The sequence below is a fragment of the Stegodyphus dumicola genome, chromosome X1 (genome assembly GCF_044657685.1).
Source record: "Stegodyphus dumicola isolate Sdum_Otavi_A_Nest chromosome X1, ASM4465768v1".
Classification (NCBI taxonomy): domain Eukaryota; kingdom Metazoa; phylum Arthropoda; class Arachnida; order Araneae; family Eresidae; genus Stegodyphus; species Stegodyphus dumicola.
In genome coordinates, this window is record NC_140780.1 from 216101070 (window position 1) to 216124548 (window position 23479).

Consider the following 23479-nt stretch of genomic DNA (forward strand, 5'->3'; position numbering starts at 1 on the left):
TCAATTAATGAATGGTGAAATCTGTAGCATGGTTCTAGATCCAGAAAATACTGCTACCGATAGTGAGGAAAGTGACAGAGAAGTTACTGAAAACAAAAAAAAAATTCGATTGACAAGTTAGTCACCAAGAATAATTCGCTCGTGAACTTTTTAATTTACAGCAAACTATTTTCCTTTCCTTTTTTTCATTGTAAATGAGCGGAAAAAAATCTTCGTTCATTATTTCAAGTAATTTTAACAAAGTTCGTAAACCACATTTGGCGTTATTATCGCTTATAACAAATATGCCAAATTTCAAAATGTGCCAATGTGCAAATTCACGTATATGCTAGGATATTTTAAATAAAAAACTCTAATTTTTTGCAGGTATGTTTAGAAATAAATCTATTTTTTTGAGACGAAGGTAAAAATTTTATAGATTATAATTCAAAATTCTTTTAAAAAAATTTATAAACGTTATTTAAAAATACAAATTTAAAAAAAAATCATCAAAAATGAGCAAATTTTATTTGGAATGAACCTAAATTTCAAATTTTGGAAGAAGGAATTAAGTAAGTTTAATAAAAAAAATAGATATTACTAAATATATATCAAATTTAATTAACATTGAGGGGCTAAAATTTTGAGAGCTAATATTTTAAAAACTACTTGTGGGATTTTTGCGAAACTTGGCAGCTTGGCATAATTTGAGTCATAGAATCGAAATATGGAAAAAAATTGGCATGTCATTTCAGAAAAAGTTCGATTCTGTGTCAAAGTACTTATATTAGAACAATGCTATATATAAATCTAATACATACCCTAAGTCACGCTTTTGAGACATAAAAAACACAAGTTGAATTTCGTCAATTGGCCCAATAGAATGGGAGTTATAGAACTGTGCCCCCCTTTTTTTTGCACAGTGTACATGCAATTTTCCTAATTTAAGTTGATCTCTGTAGCAGTTTTAACAAATGTAATTCAAATAACCTGTATATACTAATTCAGAAGTCAAACAACAAAAATCAGCGTTATATTTACAAAATTTTCACAGGACTAGTTTCGATGGTTTTACCGAACCACCATCTTCAGCTACAAAACCGCAATTTCATTCATTTGCGGTTTTGCAGCTGAAGATGGTGGTTCGGTAAAACCATCGAAACTAGTCCTGTGAAAATTTTGTAAACATAACGCTGATTTTTGTTGTTTGACTTCTGAATTAGTATTTATTCGGCGTGTTATTGTGTCTTAACCTGTATATAATTCTGTCTGCTTTACTATATTAATTTACTATAAAATAGAGCAAAGCAAAATCAGGGACATTCAAATACTTCAAATATTTAGTCAGATAGAAATTTAAGATCCCAAAAGAAGACTATATTCCAAAATAAGAGGTCATATAGTAATGCTAAGATTCACCTACCTTGTAGCCTTTGATTTAGGGCATTAAGTTTGTTTAATAGATTATGACAGACTATGTTAGTGCTATCTGCCCTCAGGAAGGCATGCCTTTGTGGAGAAATTTCTAAGCGAAACTTTATTGCATTCACATTACTCATCTAAGAAATCATGAAAACATCCAAGAATCCAGCCTTAGGTCATTAAGAATCAGTCTGACAGAAATTGTCATGCTATCAATCATGTCTTTCATTAGAAAAAGAAATATTGCAAATCAGTTAATACATAAAAACAGCTCTAGAGCTCATCTTAAAATTCATTCTCTAGGACTGTCAGCTTAAAGAATGGGATGCCTTCATGGAGCATTTCACAAGGAAACTTGCTTGTATTCACACTAAATATAGGAAAAAATACTTTACACATATTGACTTTTAGCATTTCTTTCTTTTCACAAGTTATTTACCATTCGCTACATGCACACCTGAGTTCATTTTAGAGTAAATACATCTTATGAATCCCTATAGATTTTTTTAAAGTTTGGATAGATACCTATTTTGAGTCAGAAATTTCACTGCTCTTTAATATTAATTTTGGGCTTATGTAGTTGATATATATAAATGATTTTGCTAAATACAACTTTTCAGGCAGTTTCAACTTAAATGCACCTCATATGTAGTTTGTTTTCATTCCACACAGGCAGCTTGTTTATATTTGTTTCGAATAGGGGTAGAATTATTAAAAATTTTACAAGTTTTTCTCTTTTGTCAACAATCCGTGTAGTGCAGATTAGCAGAGCACGATTAACAATTATTACTACTGTCAACAATGGACAACCTGGTAAAAAATGGGCTAATGTTAATAAATCAAAAAATTCCAAGTCCAGCACTTTTTTATTATTGGCTGGATATATTAATAATCCAATCACACATGCATGGAATGTAAAGGCGGGTAAGTGCGGGGATTTAATTTAGGGAAAACTTACTACAAGGATTTGGGTAAATAGTAGATTTATTTCCGAATCTACTTTTTCCTGTTTAAAAGCATAAAAATTAATTTGAAAATAATTTTGCTCATAATTATAAAAAAACTTTTATATACAATATTCTGATTCATTTTTACATAACAGCCAGCTATTATTTTCTTTGCACATAATTGCATTTAAGAAAAAATAATAGATACAAATTCTATAAATCTTAATGAAGCAATCTGTAAAGAATTTTTTTTTTTTCATAGTTACTAATGTGCAAATGATCCTAATTTAATGTAAAAATCAGAAGAGAAGAAATATAAACAAAACCCAGAATGACATGATCTATAATCCATGAAATTCCTAATCCCAAGATGTGCAGATTAACGGAACTAGTACTTTATTTGCATTACATATTATAAAAAAATTAAATCAGCTATTTCCTTTCTGTCCAGAAAATTACACAGACCAAAAATATGTTTACACTGTTTGATCTACACTTAATGCGTGCAAACATTTTAATTACTAGAGCAAAATTTTAGAAGAATTAAACTACTTACAAGAAAAATTCTTCAGTTACTCGATTTTTTCAAAACTTTTGAGCTTCATTGACTTGAGCATATCTTTAGTTAACTTCTTGCGCTGTTAAAAAAAAAGAGAAGGCAACATAAATATGTATTTATGACCAAGAAATTTTAAAAATAATTTTGCTCTAGTAATATATTTAGGTCTATCACTTAACAAGGACTTTCATTGCAAGAATTATTAAAATCTGCTGCAGCTGAAGTGACCAATTATCCTTTACTGCTATTTTGCCCATTCAATTACACTATTTTTTATTATTAACTATTACATTAGTTATTAAAACAAAAAACACAGAAAATTCAAATTTCATATTCATGACATGTAGAAGTAACGCAGTTGCAATGTATCAATAACTTGTCATTAATAAGAATGTTATACACTTATTGTAATACATTATGATACTAACAATGTTGTGCTTCAAAAACTTCCATCATCTTACTTTAGCTGATAGTAGACTCAAAGATTACACAGAGAAGACTAGTTCAAAGACCGACATGTCTAGATTACTGACAAAACACGACACATATTTTATTACTGTCATCAAGTGTAGTAGTGAGAAAATAAGACATGCTTTACTCCCGAAATTTATGCCCCACCCATGATCAAGAGGTTAAGACCACTGAAAACTAGTAGTTCGACCTTAGTTTGAATATATGCAAATGAGTGAGCTGAATGATTGGTTTTTTAATGGTTTTCTCAACTTGTAATGTGAATAGGAGCCAGTTTCCCTTAGAACGACCACCGCAACAGCATTAAGCAGACACCCTCATGTGCTATGCTGTATTTGAATAACTAACCAATCCCAAATTAAAGAAAATTATAAAAAATTTAACATAGTAATGTTTTGTAGCGGTAATAAAGGCATTGAAACAATACACCTAATTGTAGTTTTTATGCTTTGTTCTGCTTTAAATAAGCTATACCTGCCTCACAAAGTTTAAATAAGCTATACCTGCCTCACAAAGTTCACTGCTTTAAATAATCTATACCTGCCTCACAAAACCCTTCCACTTCATCAGATAATTTATTTATGAAATTTGTCAAGATGTCAACAATTATTTTCCGCAAAAGCCGTATGCCAATGTATCACTTTAAAAGGGTTCTCTAAAATTACGACAATTTCTATTACACTGTTATTTGCCTTTTTAAGCATTTGCTTTAAAAATGCACTCACTTGAATATGCATAAATTTTACATATGGCTCACTCAAGAGATCCTGACACAGAACAATAAAAATTTTATTGCCTTTTTTTATACAAGAGGAAAAAAGATTTAAATCTTTTATAGATATTCCATAGAATAGCACTCCATAGCATTCAGTACTTTCCTATAGCACTCCATAGAATTTCAGTACCTTTTCTACAACCGTAAATAAAAATACATCTTGATTTTAGTGTGCGACAATAATTTTTTATGCTCCACTTTCACAAAATTCTTTCATATAATCCTCTTATAGACAGAGATATTAAGAGGAATTTGAATAGTTTAAAGATTATATCTTCTACATCAACACTTGACACTTCAGCAGTTGCCTTTCTAGCATACTAAAGTATATGAAAAGGGCAGCCAACTTTAAGCAGATATACATTTAGTTCACTTTTCCTTTTCAAAAACATATTGTTTCTAACAGCCTGTATACTTCTCCAAAATTGGTATTACCATCATTGTTACAAAATGCAATACATTTGCTCTTACTGGTTTTTCTTCGAAAGCAGTAATGATGCAATACTTGTGTATTTCAGAAGCTCTTCCACTCTGAAGGTTAGGTTAATGGAATCCGGCAAAACACACTACAGCCACCTGCCTAAGCAGTGATACCTTCATAGAGGACTTCCTAAAAGAAACTGGCTTGTATTCATGTTACACATGTAGAAAACTGCAAAAATCGACCATGCAACCAGCCCATTCACCTGGAATCGAACCCCAGTCAAACTCCCAATATCGACCATAATCTCACAGCCATGCCATTCTTGGATGTAAAATACAGAACCATTTATAGAAATATTCTTTTCATCATCATGATTATTAACATTAGTAACAGTACCCAAGTAATGAAGGTCTGTATGCATGTTTATTGCATAAATACTTAGTAGTTTTAAGCGCTAATATGGACCACTACTTTGAAGCATATTTTTTTAATTCGATTGCTTTTACTAATTTCTTGTTTTGATGATTTTGAGACAAAACAACTACATCAATGAACTTTAAATTATTGCTTAAACCCAGACTCAAAACAGCAGAAATCTAGTATCCAACATATTGCATACATTATTGTTATGCAATTAACTAGGAATTTTTTTTTTTTTTTAAATTCTCATTTCTCTTTTATGTGATATTTATATAGACATTTACTAATAAATTTTCATGTAGCTACAAACAGTGCACAAACGAAGTTCCATAAACTTGCATAAAAGTTTCCCTCAGGAATTTGCATAAAAAGTAATTACAGGTATCAATTTATTAATTTTAGTATAAACATATTTAGAACTCTGATAATATGAAAACAGAAAGTTCAACATTTAGACAGTAACACAACTTCACACAGACACAATTCATATTTACATCCGCATAAATCTTAATCATTATTTCAAAGGTGAAAATTCAAGATTCTCATTAATATATGTTACTGTTATTAGAAAGTTTAAATGAAAAAAGCGCAATAATCAGAATCTCAGCAATGATGTGTACAGATTCCATTATTGCAATTATGCATTTCGTTTCCTTTCTCAGATTAAAAAAAAAAAACAATGAAGAATTTGCCATCAGATATTTGTTTTAAATAAAAATCAGTATTAGACCACTCCACAAGTATTAATATTAACTAAATATTAAAATACTGTACATGCTTTCAGATTGAATCTAATTTGAAATCACAATTATTTTCCATGCAAGAAGAAAATAAATAAATAGGCATAAATGAAATATGAGATATTTACAAAATATTAACATAAAGTTACTTCTTTTTTTTGGCACATAACTACAGCAAGTTTATCACATAAAGCTACTTCTTTCTTTTTTTTGGCACATAACTACAGCAGAAACACAAAAACAAATTAGCTGATTACTCAAAAACATACCTCCAACTTGAGAGCTTGTAAGGATTCATACTGAGCTTTCTGTATTGCAACTTTAACCCATTTAGGTACATCAGATATTAAATAAGACAAAATCATTTTCACAGCAATAATGATATGCTGAAATAAATTACAGCTAATGAAAAGTACTGATATGTCAAAAAAGTAAATGGTTACTGCCATAAAATACTATTTAAAATATAATATAAGAAAACACTGATGTTCTCAGCATGGCATACATCAATTCCAGGTTAAGGCAGGCAGAATAACAAAGAGCTTTAAGTAGACTATCATTTCTAGTTGATTATTTGTAAATAAAATCTAATTTGTTTATAAACTTTATGGCTCAAAGTTAATTACGAACACTATTCATTTTTTATTATTGTATTCTCTGACATATGAACAATGATAATTATATGTGGTAATGCACACATCAAATGTCATGCCTGGATTTTAAAATATTGCATCGACTGTAGTATATCCTCAGGCATATGGTCTTTCAGATTCACAAATCAATAACTTAACAATCATAAAATTTTTAAAAGCAGCATATCTTAAGAATTCCCGATACAAACCATCCACAAACGGACTTCCATAAACTTGCATAAAAGTTTCCCTTAGAAATTTGCATAAAAAGTAATTGCAGGTGTCAATTTATTAATCTTAATACAGTACAAAGCCCGTAATCTAGACGTCCATTATCTGGAATGATCTATAATCTGGACCTCAAAGCCACAAACTTTTTTTTTTTATTATGCCTTATGAATACACGTAATGCGTTTACGCATATGCATGCGCATTGGGAGGATGTGTCTCCAGATACGTTTAAAAAATGCTTGGCATAATTTATGTCCAGCTACCATATTTCATGGTGAGGAAGGTGAGAGCCACGAGTTTGAAGGTTTTTGGACATCGCAAACTAAAGGTGAAATTTTCCAGTTATTGGATTTTGCAAAGAAATGTGGAGAAGTGGTAATAAATGAAGATGATATAACAGAAATTTTTCATTGCGATGACAATGCCCCAATCATCAATCAATTAATGGATGGCTAAATCTGTAGTATGGTTCTAGATCCAGAAAATATCACTTCTGATAGTGACAGAGAGGTTATTGAAAACGAAAAAATTTCGATTGACAAGTTAGTCGGTATTCTCGACACAGCAATTACAGGACTTGAACAGTGGAACTTTGTAACTGAATAAGAAATTATGTCTGTTTATAGAATCAAAGAGAAAGTATTAGCACAAAAAACAAAGCAACTTAAACAACTTACATTGAAAAAATGTTTAATAAAGTAAACAAATAAATATTAAGCTTTTTTATAAACTTTGATACCCTTTAGATCATAATTGCTCTTTATTTCATAAATTATGATTTCATATTTTTAATTGTATAATTTCCGCATGCCATCTTACCAGATTTAAACTGATGATCTATAATTCGGAAAAACCCCTAATCCGGAATCGCCGAAATCCCGACGAGTCCGGATTACGGACTTTGTACTGTATAAACATATTTAGAACTCCGATAATATGAAAAGTGTTAACATAAATTTCTTTTTATAATACTAAGTGTTCACATACATTATTCAAATTATGCCAAAATGCTAAGTTTGGTAAAAAAACGTGCAAGTAGTTTTTAAAAAATTAGCTCTAAAATTTTAGCTTGTCAATGCTAATTGAATTTGATATATATTTATTACTATCTATTTATTACTACTTTTTTATTAAACTTACTTGATTCCTTCTTCCGGAATTCAAAACTTAGTTTCATTCCAAATAGATTCACCCATTTTTGGTGATTTATTTTTAAATTTGTATTTCCAAATATTTTACACATTTTTCGAAAAGAATTTTGAATTATAATCTATAAAATTTTTACCTTCGTCTCAAAAAAATAGATTTATTTCTAAACATACCTGCAAAAAATTAAGAGTTTTTTATTCAAAATATCCTAGGATATACATGAATTTAAATATTGGCCCATTTTGAAATTTGGCATATTTGTTATAAGCAATAATAACACCAAATGTGGTTTATTCACTTTGTTAAAATTATTTGAAATAATGAATGGAGACCTTTTTCCTCTCGTTCACAATGGGGAAAAAAAAAAAAAAAAAAAAAAAAAAAAAAAAAAAAAAAAAAAAGAAAGGAAAATAGTTTGCTATAAATTAAAAAAAAATCGCAAGTGAAGTATTCTTGGAGCAAACTGAAAAAAAAGTGCATGGAGATAAATTTCTGAATTTCTCCGTAAATTTCTCACCAAATTTTACAAAATTTAATATTTAGGCATAATTTGCTTCGGAATTGAAATATGGAAAAAAACTGAATTTTCAGAAAAAGTCTGATTCTGTGTCAAAATACTTATATTAGAAGAATGCTATATATAAATCTAATATATATCCCAAGTCACGCTTTCGAGACATAAAAAATGCAGTTTGAATTTCGTCAATCGGCCAAGTAACGGGAGATATAGAACTGTCCTTTTTTTTCATAGTGTACCTTATAGTTCTTACACATTTATATAAATCATGCAGTTTTCATCCAGTGACACTAATATAATAAACACTGAAACATAACTTATAGAAAATAGGAATACCATATGCTTAACAATTAACAAAGATATCAAAAAGTACAACAGAGATGATTTTTTAATGCTGAATGATGTTAATAGAAACATACTAATATAGTATGCCTGATAGACCTTGCTGAAGCTGATGATGGTCCAGAAGGCCCTTTATGAGACATGTGCACTCATTCCCAAAATGTGCTTGTTGAACGTTTTTATGGCATTTGTTCAATCTGAAAAACATGGTTTATGCAGGACAATGCATCACACTGCTGTCCCAACTTAATATCACCCAGGAAAGGCTTGAGGAACACTCACCTCTTTTCTGTCTGCTTCATCTAGTACAGTCAAAAGTCGTTAATTCGGACACCCATAATCCGGACCTCAAAGCTAAAAACTTTCTGCGCATGCACCGCGTTGACACATGCGCATTGGTGTTTACGGGTACGCGTAAGACCTTTACGACTGCGCATATGCGTGTGCGCAAGTGCAGAATATGTTTTCGCGTGCGCGTTTTATGTATAACGGAGGTGTAAGCTAAAATTATCTAATTATCTATTTCAGTTAATGTTGATGATTGCGTTGTTCCTTAATCTTCTAATTAGATCCGGCTTATTATTTTTTGCACACTGTTAGAGCAATTTTATAAAAGTAAACTTGAACTTTCGATTATGTCAAATAGAATTTCCGATGCTGGAGCTCCCAAAGGATCTACAAAACGGAAGTATGTTTTGATGTCCATCAAACAAAAAGTGGAATTGCTGCAAAAAAATGGATAAAGACATGAAGAAGGTGACAGAGAGGTTAGTGAAAACGAAAAAATTTCGATTGACAAATTAGTCGGTATTCTCGGCACAGCAATTACGGGACTTGAACAGCAGAACTTTGTAACTGAACAAGAAATTATGTCTGTTTATAGAATTAAAGTGAAAGTATTATCACATAAAACGAAGCAACTTAAACAACTTACATTGAAAGAAATGTTTAATAAAGTAAACAAATAAATATTAAGCTTTTTTTTTTAAAAAATTTTGATACCCTTTAGATCATAATTGTTCTTTATTTCATAAATTATGGTTTCATATTTTTAATTTTAGAATTTCTGCATGCCATCTTACGAGATTTAAACTGATGATCTATAATCCGGAAAAATCGATAATACAGAATCGCCGAAGTCCCGACGAGTCCAGATTAACGACTTTTGACTGTAATTTCAAAATTCTCATTCACCCTCTTCTCACAATCTTAAGGACTTTCTCTGAAGTACAGCTGAATAAAACATTATAGTCAACATCATGGATCATATCGTAGATAGTAAGTAAAGCAAGTTTGTAAGGGGAATCCTCCGGCATATATTGATTCATATAACAGTAGGTACAAGTTAATATTTATTCTTGGCAAAGTCAGATAAGACATGCTAAACAGGACATGTCTCTTATATTTTGGTCATTAAAAATATTTCTGCTGAAATACTCATTCACTGTGACGACAAATGCAACTTTTGGCATACTTAGGATTTCCCAAAATTAGCAACTGCAATACAGTCAAATACCAAAAATCCACCAACTCCTGAAATCCGCGTAGCCTCTCAGAATATAAACATTCAGTTTATAGGTTCTGGAAACAGCAACATTGAGTACGAAATATCGAAGAAAAAAATCCTTACCGAATAATGACATCATAATTACGGAATAATAATAAGTCAAAACGGAAATACCAAATTATTGACATAAAGTGTTAAAAAAATACGATAAAATAAATAAGTTTTTTTCCCTCTAATCTGCATCAAAGTAAAAAAAGAAAACGATTCACTCAACTCTTTGTTCAAGTTCACAATTCATGTTGTATTTTCTGAGCTTTGTTATTTCATTTCACGAGATTGTTTAGTGCTGCCTTTTTTTTTAATCAAGGTATTTTGTGGATAAACTAAGAATATTTTAAACTTCAGCCCCTTTTAATACAATGACAGATAAGAACTGCACTTGTGATTTTACTGCTTGCAACGTTGAAAAATGTAAACACATTGCATTGGTGGTAATGCAAAAAGTGCAAATTCTGCAAAGGATGGAAGCAGGTGCTACTCCTCAATTTATAGCAGAATGGTATGGAATTGTGACACGATTGTGTATGATATTTTGCAAATAAAGAAAAAAATAAATAATTTTGAAAAATAAAGAAAAGCTGTTGAAATTTTACAACAATAGTGATTCTAACACCGGAATCCAAAACTGGAAATCTTTGCATGAGGCGAAATCGGCAAACCTCGATGCTGTGTACATGTAATACAATGAATAATATAATCAATTTATATACGTAATAATAGTTTTATGCATATAATAAATTATTGCAATAATGTATATAATAATTTAATTAAATGTATCTAATACGCCTTATTCATTTTGCACTTTTAGTCTGAATATTATGCTTTATCTTTTCTGTCCTGAAATCTGCAAAATCAACTCAAATATGCAAAATCAATATCAAACTTTAAATCCGCACAACCTCTGGTCCCAAGCTTTGCAGATTTCTGGAATTCTACTGCACTACCATCAACTAAGGAATGAGAAAGTTATCTGTCGAGAAAGTCACTTATCAATGAAATAATAGTATAGTATTTGCAAGATGTTCTTTGCAAAAGTGCTCAAAATTGTTCTGCATAGAAACAATATGACATGACACAGCATTGACAAGATCTTAAATTCTCACAATGATGATTAATTGTATAATCAAAGACTAACTGTTATAGTCACAACAGTTTAATCCTTTTGGTACAATTTCTTTGAAAAAGAGTAATTCTTGTTGGAAAACATGCTTTTAGCTTGTTATAGGTTTTATGAGAGATGATACTGACTAGTGCACTAACACCTTAACACAGTGAAATTCTACTGCCAAACTGAAATACAGCAAATTGTATTCACATGTCAGGTGACACTAAAGAGCATCACTTATCTTGAAAATATGCAGGGTGTCCACAAAGTCCGTGAACAACTTCACCTTACTCAAAATTCCCCCAAGTAACATGAATAACTGGTCATAACTCTTACTACTTTACTTCATATCAAAGCCTCTTGGCTATAATTCTTACTACGTTTCTTCCAATATCAAACTTTAAATGGGATAATTCGGAAGTGGACAGAAATTTTCATATTTAATGAATTGGAAAGCCATCTTTAAGTATGGAATTTTATGCCCAAAACCCCTGAAGGGTTAATTACATAGCCTAAAGTTGGAGGACCATCTACTAGAAGTCAGTTTGTCACATATTGAGGTTGTGTAACTTGTGCCACTTGTCACAAAAAATTTGAACCTTGCTTGTAAAAGTGTGAAAAGGACTAAAGGTATAAGTTGCTCTATCCTCAAACAACAAAACGTTAATGTTGTTCAGGGACTTTGTGGAAATTCTGTGTAATAGTAAGATTTTATAGTGATAATAATTCAAAAGCAAATGATCTGCCTAAATGCTGTACATGGTGTGCATAGCTTTATTAAATTAAGATACTTCTGTTTCAGATTTCTGAAATATGGTATGTTTAATAATATTTATTTAATGGTTCACTCAAATAGTGCTATACTAAATTTTAATCGTACATATTACTGTAATTTCTGAATCTTTCAGTCATTAAAATTACTTAAATATATCACACTTTATGTTTTGGTGAAGCACATTAAATTTTATGTGTTAATGAATTCCATGAAAGAAGAAAATACAAAAATGCTCACATTTCCAAGCCCAGCTCCATTTTCAAGTATTTCAAATGAAACCTTTAACAGTACTTTCAATCCCAGTTCCACAAAATATACACACTTCTGCTTTAGAAATAGCTTTTGTTTTTTAAAATGAGCAATTAAAATAATTCTGCTGTTTATAAATAACCCTTAGTAAAATAAGGTAACCAAAGTTCTCGTCATTTGTGATTGTCAAAAACAGACATACAACAGCATAGTACTCAGCATTAGATCTCGAGGTAATTTCCATCTACAAACAGTACAATTTTCAAACATTATGCAGCTGTGTAATGAATACCCAATTGATCAAACTCAGGATCTTGGATGCAATCAAGTCCATGAGTGAATACTGTAGGTCTTTCTCATTGCCAATGGATTTCCCATGAAGGTGATCATCTAGGTGGTATTTTGTGGTAGGTAGTAATTTGTAGGCATGACGAGTGCAGTGTCTCCCAGACAAGTCGCTTAATGGTATCATAGCTCACCCTTGCTAGGTATGGTCTTACACTGTCATGTAGGTACAGCACACTCTTACAATTAACCAGTGTTAGCACCTTCTACTGCAGCAATTCTGCTTCTGTTTCAACTGCTGCAAATAAGGATCTTCAAAAATGATGTGACCTAGCGGTAGTAGCTCGAAATGACGACTAGTTCACCAGACTCAGATCACAATTTTGCATGGGTGCAGAGGTGATCTTGATGCATGAGGTGCAGAGTCACAGGGAGACAGCCAATGTCTGGTATGCTAGGGTGTTACTATGTTACTACAAGGGCAACTGGGGAAGGCGACTCAACTTCCCCAGTTGATGATTCAGCCATAAAGCCTTTAGAGGCCAGCTTGACAAAACAAACACGAACTGAAAAAAAAAAAAAAAAAAAAAAAAAAAGAGGAATAAACAGTTCAACAGGTATGCTAGGGTGTATCAAAATGGACCCATTTCATGTCATTTATGAGCACTCAACCAAATATGGTGAGTTGTAGTGCCGAGACAGCAATGACAAACCGGCTGTCATTCATTGTTCCTTGTTGGCTCCTGATAATTAGTGGGGTTCCAGCTTACTAAACTCTGTATGGTGCAGGTGAAATCCGACAATTTCCTTGGAAACCCGGAAGTGTTCAGCAAGCTCACATAACATTTCATTGCTGTTCTACTGCCTTCAGGGCCTTCTCATCCAACACATGCGGTTGCCCACTGTGGGGTTCATTACCTGACCCGAACATATGGAACCAACACTTCACAGTGCATTCATTCATGCCATTTTCACAAATACAGTGTATTTCCGTGTATATGCCGAGGATTTTCGGAGCTTTTTCTTAAAGCTAAATTATGGGGGCCGGCTTATACACAGATCTGCTAGTGTTGTAAAAACACATGTACTTTTCTGTTAGCCGAGTGGGACTGATAAATCACTAAATATTGCAAATTTTTATTTTTCAACTTTATGAAAAAATTAAATTAAATGAGTTAGTTTTATGAAAATGAATTGTTTTAATTTCAAAGTTTGCTTACAATGCTGGTTTGTTGTTGCTTACATCGCTTTTCCAGTATAGGAGTCATCTCGCTTCCTTTCTGAGAAGCCCTTCATCTAATGGGACACCAAATACTTCAAAATCTTTGTTACCTTCTAAAATATCCTTATCACATAGCAAAACATAAAGCTGGCTGTTTCTAACAACAGTGAACACACAGTGACATCACACAGTGAACAATAAACTGTATGCAAGTTCAAATATTGTCTATCCTGCACATCAAAACTTAAAAAACTGGGGAAATTTCAAAATGGATATTAATGGCAAATTTTTCAACAGATGATACCTTTTTATATACAAGTAACATATCACTTCAAATTTCAATTGCAGTTTATGCTGCTAGCTTTAAAAAGCACTCATCAGGTGCAATATGGAGATGAATTGTCCCCAAGCAGGATGAATGTTAATGATCAAGCATTAATTCGCAGCACATAAATTTTATTGCTCTATCTTTCTCATTGGTGACTATAATATTTTATTTCGACTTCTTCCTTTTTATCAAAACTCAAAAGAAACAATTGGCCATTTAATTTCTTATTGTGAATGTTTTTAGTCTCTTGAAATCAAGATATCAAGCAGAGAATCATTTTGTTAGGTTCACAAACATTAGGAAAGGTTCCTTTAAATGCTTCAACAACTTTTCCAGACAAATACGATGTGAAGTAACGTTCAGTTACAAAAATTCATTCGGCTTGTCAAAAACTCACCTCCATCTTGTACCAAATAAATGGTTTTTGAAGCCACAGTATAAACATCTACTGAAAATTCAAGAGACATATATTACTTATTTCAAGATTATATGGGTGTGATGTATAAACTATTCGCCATCAATATCCATTTTGGAATTTACCCAATATTTGAAAGTTTTATTTGCATAACTTTTGGATCACCCTGTATAATTATTAAGTAATGAACAGAAAGATCTAATTACCAGCTTTTAAAGGTGCTAAGACTCTTCTTTCATTTTTGCGGTTTGTATGTGTATGGTTTCAGTAATTTTTCTGATAATTAGGTTTCCTTTTGTTACTTTTCTATTAATATTTACTACTTTTCTATTCTATTAGTCTACTGTTACTAGCACTTTCTAACTATTCTGAAAATTCAGTTGCACCAGAAATATGCACATTTGGTGGAAAGTAGGAAGCTTTAATTCACTGTTATTATTCAAATGACAGCTTTTGTTTCCTTCCCACTAAGGTGCTAATTTAAATGACAGCTTCTATTTCCTTCCCACTAAGGTCTTAATGTCCCCTAGTTTCTGGTCATTTGTGACTGGGCACATCTGATAACAGGAAAACTTTTGCTAAATCTGCAGTTACTTCAGTTACTTATTCTTTCATTTTTAATACATTTAAACAAAGTTGAATAATTCCTTTTTTAAATATATATGTATATATAAAGAATATAGGAAATTACTGAGCATTTTTTAGAGGTTTTTTAAGGACTTCGTTTTACAAAATTTTGGAAAATTTTTTGACATTTAAAATTTTGCTTTAAAACTTAAATTTTAAAACATTTCATTTTTACTTAATTACTTTAATTATTTGCCTTGCAATATTTACACAATTTTTTAACAGAACACACATTTCACATTACAAACAGTTTATATTTATTAATTCACAATACCACTTAACTCTATTTTTACTTCAAGCAAACTTACCTCTCTTGATTGGCTTAACTCCCTAAATAATTTATCATTAAAATTAAAACTTGAATTACATACCTTTAGGATTTTTAATTTTTAATTTTTTTCTAGATTTATTTTTATATATTTTAATATTAATGTTTGCAAAAAATTTTTAACATAACAAAGTTAGCAGCTTGGCACTCAACTTTACCTACATAAGCGCCATCTATATAATTAATTTGAAGAACACACTTACTTCTTTTTAAAAACACTTTTGCAGACCCCAACACTCATTTAGTAGGTAAGTTAGAATTAAAACTTACTATTTACTTGCTTTAAGTATTTTTTTTTTTTAAATTTTTTATGTAGTATTTTTAGTATTTTCTAGATATGAAATTATATTTTTAAATATACATTTGTTTTTTAAAAAATTGTGAATTAGTTCTTTATGTTTCTTATTGGTTTATATGGATTATGTCTAGTTCTTTGTTAGTTTCTTTTTATTGATATGCATATTCGTGTCGGGGAGGTTTCTGTAGACAAGGGTTTCTAAAATACATTAGTTTCTAGATTATTTTTTATAAAAAATTAATTTTTTAAAAAATTTAATTTTTTTTTAAAGTTTAATTTAATACTTGACTTTACTTGCTTAAAGACTTCATTTTTAAAACTTTAATTCTTAAATGCTAATTTCTAAGGGTACCACTTTATTGGTATATCTTTTTGGACATTCTTCACTTTTTACTTTTGGTTTTGACTTTTACCCTTGCCTGCATGAATGACGAAACACGAATTGAATGATTGGAGAGTTAGGTTTGGAGGCAACTTCCCCTTGATAAGTCTGTCTCCTGCCTGCTCAACAGTCATTCACTTATGCATTTAAAAAAAAAAAATTGTTTGGATTAATTTTAATTTGCTAAATTAGTTAATTTATTTTCATGGATTGGTTTTGCACTTGATTTGCTTATGCTTCTGAATTTAAATGATCTTGTAGATTAGTTCGAGAATTAAATCTTTTAAATCTTTTATATGTTTGCACATTTTTTAAATTTTTTTTAGCTTTAAATTTGCTTTTTTATTTTTATACGTGTTTGTTAAAATTTAAATTTAATTAGTTTAAATTTAAACTAACTTATATTTGCATATCCTTTTAAGCCTCATTTTTAATTTGGTTACTTCCCTGTCTTGTTAACATGTGCTCCAGTGCTTCTCATGCTTACTTTAAACATATTGATATAAATATGCAAAAGTACAAAATTATTGAAGAATGGGTAAGCATATTATGTCAGTTTAATGGTAAATATTAAGAACATTTTTATAAAGAGTAAAGAAGTGTTCGACCAGTCATGATTGAAGCTAGACTTTTATGCATCCATATACATAAACTCTAGCAAGTTCTATATGAGCCACATCTAAAGTTATCATTACAAAGAATAAAGTTGACAGATTGTGAACCTTTGAAGTATCTATTCAGTTCTTCAAAGTGATGTGATTAATTTTCAAATCTACATCCTTCAGATGTCATTAGGTTCAGAGAAAAAAATTACATTCAAACCATTCTGTCAAGTCTCTTGCCATGCTTAAACTCAAGTAGTGTTGTTACATCTTGATCTGTGCTTGCCAAAACCAAACATCTCAATTCAATTTATTGCAGTTATCCTGTTTTGTTGATAAAGAAAAGAAAGATCATTTCAATTCACTTATCAAAATTGATTTTATGTTTGATTATATTTATTATTGGATATAACCAGGGCTGATCCTAGTGAAGGAAAAGATGGTGCACAGCACATGGGTGGCCAAACTCAAGGGTTGCAAAATGATTATCAAACATATATTTTTGTAAAAAAGGGGTGGAGAAATTACATTTGCAATTTTGCACATGGGATGCATATGTAATAAAAGTGTCTTTATAAGAGTATATTTTATGACAAAACTGCTTGATTTTTGAATTAACATCAGCAAATAACAAGTTGTTAAAAATAACAAATCTTAAAAGTACCAACCTCTACAGCAACTGCAACTAATAACCATGATGAAAGTGACATATCTGGAGCATAAGATCTAATAATTGGTGACATACTGATTAGGGCACAATTACTCATCACAGCTAGTAAACTTAGCACCTCAAAGGCAACCTATAAAAATGCATTAAAGGAATCATTATCATCACTAAATTTATTAAAAAAATAAGAGAACAAATGAAAATTTTAATAAAGAATATAAATTAATAATTAGAAAAATACAAATTTCTAAGGATTACAATCATAAATATTAAAATCAGAGTTAAAATATAAGTTTCATATGGGGAAAGCATTTGTGCCATATACTAATTTATTCAGCTTAAAATATTAACATTATTCTGAACTAATACCCTAGTTCAATTATGTTAAATACACTGAACATATACCACTTAAAAATCAAATCAGAAGAATAGGAAGCTATGTTATGATGAAGTACTATCTTTGTAAAGTAAGGATAGCACTCAAATCATGAATTAATTTGACCTGAATTTCATAGGAGACTAGTTATTATAACAGTAAACTAAGACTGATTCCTATTAAATCAAACAGCTTTACCCTTAGAAAACCTCAATACATAGTGCCTGGACACTTTTGGCTATTTAGTGTACAGTCTAACATTCTTTCTAATCTAACTGTGGACTCAAAATACAGTCATACATAAAATAATAACTGTATTTTATGGACTTAACATACATAAAATACAGTCATGCACATCTTTTGTGTTCTTTATCTTTTACCCTTAATTACAGCTTTAAACTTAAATTTTTCCAATATATTATCAATTAATGTGTATACAACATTGATATGATTCATATTTTTGAGGTATAATATATATCTTACTGAAAGCTACATATAGAAATCTACAGAAAGTTTTTTTATCATAGCTGATAGATAAAATGCAGCTTTAGTTTATAAGTGATTACATATTAAACTTATAATTTTTCTTCTGTATATTTTAAAAGAAAAGCCACAGTTATTTGATTACAAATATAACTTAAATTTCACTCAAAACTGCAAAATTTACTAAAGTTTTTGAGTGCATGTAATGGAATAATTTAGGCCAAAGGTTGCATACGAAAAAGAAAAACATGTTAAAAACAATAAAACCTTACATGGAAAATGCTAAATATGTATCAGTGAGATACAGCAATGATAAATGGATTAACATGACACCAAAATAAAAATGTATACTTCAAAACTAATTGATCATGAAAATATTTGGAACATACACTGTGCAAATGCATTTTCTTATAATGAGAGTTGAGCACACTGTAATTGTAACTCAAGCATGCAACTGCAATTACATTGTAATTGTAATTAGATTATGCAATTACTTTGTAATTACAATGTAATAGCAGTTAAACAGTAATCATAATTACATAATAATTGTTAAATTTAACTACAATTATAAAGTAACTGCTATCACATTGCAATTAAAAACAAAACAATTGCATAATCCAATTACAGAGTAATTGTGAAATCTAATTACAGTTAAAAATTAATTATATAATCTAATTACATTGCAGTTATATAATCTAATTACAGTTACAATGTAACTGTGATTGTAATTGCAATCATAATTTTAACTGCAGTAAGTAATTATAATTAAATAATTAGGAAAGTAATTGCCCCTGATAATTTCTGCTACATAGCTTAGGGAAATCATGATCATAAATGAAAATTACAGTATATGAGAGTTTACCAAGAAAATGAGTTTTTTAATTTTTAACAATACAATGGGAAAATCGCCTACGAGAAAAATATTAGTACTTTCCATCTGGAATCATTCTGCTTAGCTTCTGCATCTACTGCAGCTTGTAACAACAATAAAAATTATTAACTTATCCTTTGTTAAATACTAGACATTTTTTCACTACATATGTAAATGTTCGCCAGCAGTTATATGGATTAAGCGAAAGACCACATGCCTATGGAAAGGAAGGCCTTTGGGAAAAACTGTTAAGGAAACTGGACTTTCTTTTAAATATTACACAGGAAACAAATCATGAAAACTTGATTCCTTTTTCCCATTTTAACAATGAATGCATAACAGGGTTAAGTTTCATAACCTTATCTAAATGAATTTTTGTTGGCCTTAGTTGGTAGAAAATGACTGATGCATCATCATACTGCTTAACTGCTACGTGTACTAAAATTTTCAGTAACAGTACTGACTGTGATGTAGTTTATTATTAAACACAACATATTTTCAATAAATAGTTAAAAAAAAACATTTGCGTATAAGTAAATTTACCTGTATGATCTATTTTTCAGATCTTCAGGTAAAAATAAACTAGCACAATTTTGTTAAGTGCACTGTAGATGTATTCCACCAGAAAGTTAGGTTATATGGATTATGGCATAGTACACAAAGGTTATTTACCAAAGGTGAGAGATGATTTTGTGGAAGTCTTTCTAAGGAACAAGAGCAGGTATTCACATTACAGAGGGGAAAATCATGAAAAGGCTCATCCAGCCAGTCCATTTGCAGAGATTTAACTTTCTGAAGCCGGCTGGTACAGCAGTTGTACCAGGAAAATGACCTTCCTTAACACCGGCTCTGGTACAACTGTCGTACCACCCATTCCCTCCCTATTTTAGAGAATCGCCTATCTGTAGATCTCAGGGGGTCCATTGTCTCTGCTCAGAATAGCTGCTGGCTACGCATTATTTCCCTCTTCTTATCAGTTTGGCTACATTTTGGCAAAAACCACAGGTTTCATTTCGCGCCAATATACTTGAAAATCAAATAGAGGCCATCTCTAATTTTTTTAGTACTGACTCTTGCTATGATTAAAACGTCAGCGATTTTGCGCGCTGTTTAAGCTTACCAGATTTAATGCTTTTTAATCATAGCAAATAAGAAGAGATTAATTTTTTTAGATTTATTGCCCTTCTAAAAAATAGCTAAAACTGTTTTTTCGTTACTTCATTTTTATACTTATGAATAATAAGATTTTATTTTGAAATTTTTTTGGGAGTGCATAAAACCCTTAAGAACTGTTAACTCTTTCAAAGTGCTTCTATTATATAGGCAATTTTGTCTGATTTATCAAGAGATAAATATGAGACAATTGAATGCATAATAGTTTTTGTGATTTTCATTCATTCAATGATTTCATTCAATGATTGCTTTCAATGATTTACATTGATTGTAAATTAAATAAAATCAATTTATCTTTAAACCCTCTTTTAGAATGAGATATGTCAAAAAGTGTTTAAATATCAGTAAAGGTCACGTTACTTCTAAATTGAATCAAAACATCAGTTACATTGCATAAAATTTTGGCCAGCTTTATTTGCTGAAATTCTTATACTTTTCAAGAGATAAAAGGAATTCAGACAAGTTAATAAAAAAAAGATCTTTAAAAAAGCTTGCTATTTTGTCTGTGATAAGGTGTATGTCAACTTACTATTAAATGTATGAGAATTAGGATTGGATTACGGAAAAGCACGCAAACGTTATCTGCTTAAGGTGATGGATGCTTTCGTGTAAACCTTTTTTAAGAGAAAATTGCTCACATTTACGTTCCTGGTTGAAAATTCCGCATGTAATCAACCCGTTCTTCGGGTTTGATTGGATTAATTTTGTTCGCTTACTGAATTACATCAAAGCACACAACAATTACCTGTATAAGGGGAGGGATGCCTTCGCAGAGGACTTTCTAAGGGAAGCTGGCTTGCATTTACGTTACACAAAAACCATGAATCCAACTCTTTAGCCTGGATTCAAACCCGAGTGAGCTACAAATGTTCAGCCACCTTTACTGCTCTACTGAAGGGCCCATAAAAAAAAACTGATAAAGAAAAAGTATTGAAATAACCGGTTTAATTTACTAACCTATATTTTTCAATCGACAGTCCACAAATTATGCATATCAGGAGATTATTTATGAATAAAAAAACTGTACTGAACTTTTCTCCACTATTTCATATTACAATGGAATTATTGAATTTCAAAGTTATTTCTCATGAATTAATTTTGCTACATTCATGATTTTTTATACTTTCAAAGAGAAAATTTCACACTTTAAATAAAAATATACACTTTATGCAAAATTTGGCGTAAACGGTTTTCTTAATTTTGCTTTAAAAATATTCCAGGGTAATCGTTTTCATTACTAAAAGAAATATGAAAAACAGATTTACTACATTGTAAGTGTCAATACCCAGTATGTCCTTATTCTTTTGAAAACATGAAAGATTACTCTTTCTAAAATAAACTAGAAAATATATTATGTACAAATAGAATATTCGTTGAAAATGAAATAGACTTCATTCATATATTCAAAATATTCAAATATCCAAAATAGGATGACAAGAGTGATATCCAGGTATCTCGCATTTGAAATATTTTAAAAATTTTGGTATACAATTTAGAATATGTATGATTCTTTTTAATATTCAAAGATATTTTATTTTCAAAAATCTTAATTGGATTTAACATTTTATAACATAAATTTTGCAGTTGAAATAAGTGGGTTAAAATTTGTCCCACCACACACTTGAATTTCTGCTCAATAGATGGCAGCACTCACGATAGTTTTCTTTTCTTTTCTGCATGTACTTTTTTCGTGATTGCGCATGTTTTTACATCCGTTGTATGCTCTGATGTGCTAAAATGTCTAGAAAAAAATTAACAACTCAGGAAGCTTTGGATCTTTTTGCTGAATTGCCATCTGATTGCGACTCAAATGCTTCAGATGTCAGTTCTGATTCAGATGAAATTGAAATCCAGGAGAGAATAACTGAGGTTGATGTTATTACTGAAGAAGAAAGGGAAGTAGTTATAATTTGTTTCGCTTTTTAAAAACACAGAACATCTATGCATGTGGCACTAAATATGAATCGGAAGTATCTACCCAAAAATTTAAAAGAAGACAAATTTTTGTCGAGAGAAGATATATACTTTTCAGTTAGCGATGATTCAATTTATTGCATAAAATGGAAGGATAAAAGATCCGTTCCTATCCTGTCTTGCTTGGAAAAGGCAACTGAAATGAAAGAAATTAATAGAAAAGAACGAGATGGAAAACAAAAATAGTACTGTGCCCAAACAGCATTATTTCATATAATAAGAATATGAAATATGTCGACTTATTTCATCAACTGAAATTACTATATGAAATAGACCGCAAAAGCAATATATGGTGGCACAGGATCTCTTTTTTACTTTTTAGATGCGAGTATAGTAAACGCATTTATTCTATTTAAGTTTGTTCGGTAAACCCGATCATGATGTAAAAACAATGAAAGATTTTCGTCTCTCAGTTATAGAAGGTCTAATGGCACTTGGAGGCAAGAAAGAGCTGAAAAGAAAACTGAAATCTCCAGTTCAAATAAAAATTAAAAAACTGTTTGTACAAGCTGAAAAGAGACTAAAAAATGTAAGTCACATGCCAAAGAGAACGAGCAGGAGAAGATGTGCATATTGCAGCACATCGAAAGAAGAATGACGAACATTTTGGTTGTGTGAAACACGTGAAGTGCCTCTATGCTTACAAAAGAATGAAGCAATATGTTTTTCAAAGTTTCATGAAAAATAACTTTTTTCAATTTTAATCATATATAAATGTTTTTGAATAAAGTGCCAATTTTAATATTTTATTTAGTATCATATGTACGAGTATCAAATTTTTATCTTAAAATAATATCCAAGAAAATATTTTCTTTTGTTCCTAAAATTTAAAAATATTGTAGAAAATGCATTTTAATGTGTTTATTATCAATATTTTAGAATGCATGCTTTATTTTGTTTATTCATTCCACATATGATTTTTTTCCTGCTATACACCACTATGCTATAAGACGTGCTAGTTGTATGGTGGGACAAATGGTATCCCACCTTCCTCCTTAAAAAATAAAAGCGCAGAATTTTTTTCAAGCTTGAATGGCACTTAAGTCCATTTGACTTATTCTAACGCATTTCTTTAAAGATTAAAATATATTTTAAATATGCGTGTCACAAAGGGTTAAAAGAACTGCAGACAGAAACTGAGAGT

The 23479-nt window shown here is 30.4% G+C and overlaps 1 protein-coding gene across 1 annotated transcript in view; it reads right to left on the reverse strand.

Moving 5' to 3' along the window:
- Positions 1 to 23479, reverse strand: part of Axs (Abnormal X segregation) — a 118301-nt gene that overhangs the window by 14154 nt on the left and 80668 nt on the right. The window contains exons 12-14 of the mRNA XM_085808460.1: positions 17460 to 17591; positions 6007 to 6123; positions 2905 to 2986 (exon numbers count right to left, since the gene is read on the reverse strand). Coding sequence (XP_085664586.1) covers positions 2921 to 2986; positions 6007 to 6123; positions 17460 to 17591 — 315 coding nt within the window. The 3' untranslated portion in view covers positions 2905 to 2920. The remainder of the gene's footprint in view (positions 1 to 2904; positions 2987 to 6006; positions 6124 to 17459; positions 17592 to 23479) is intronic.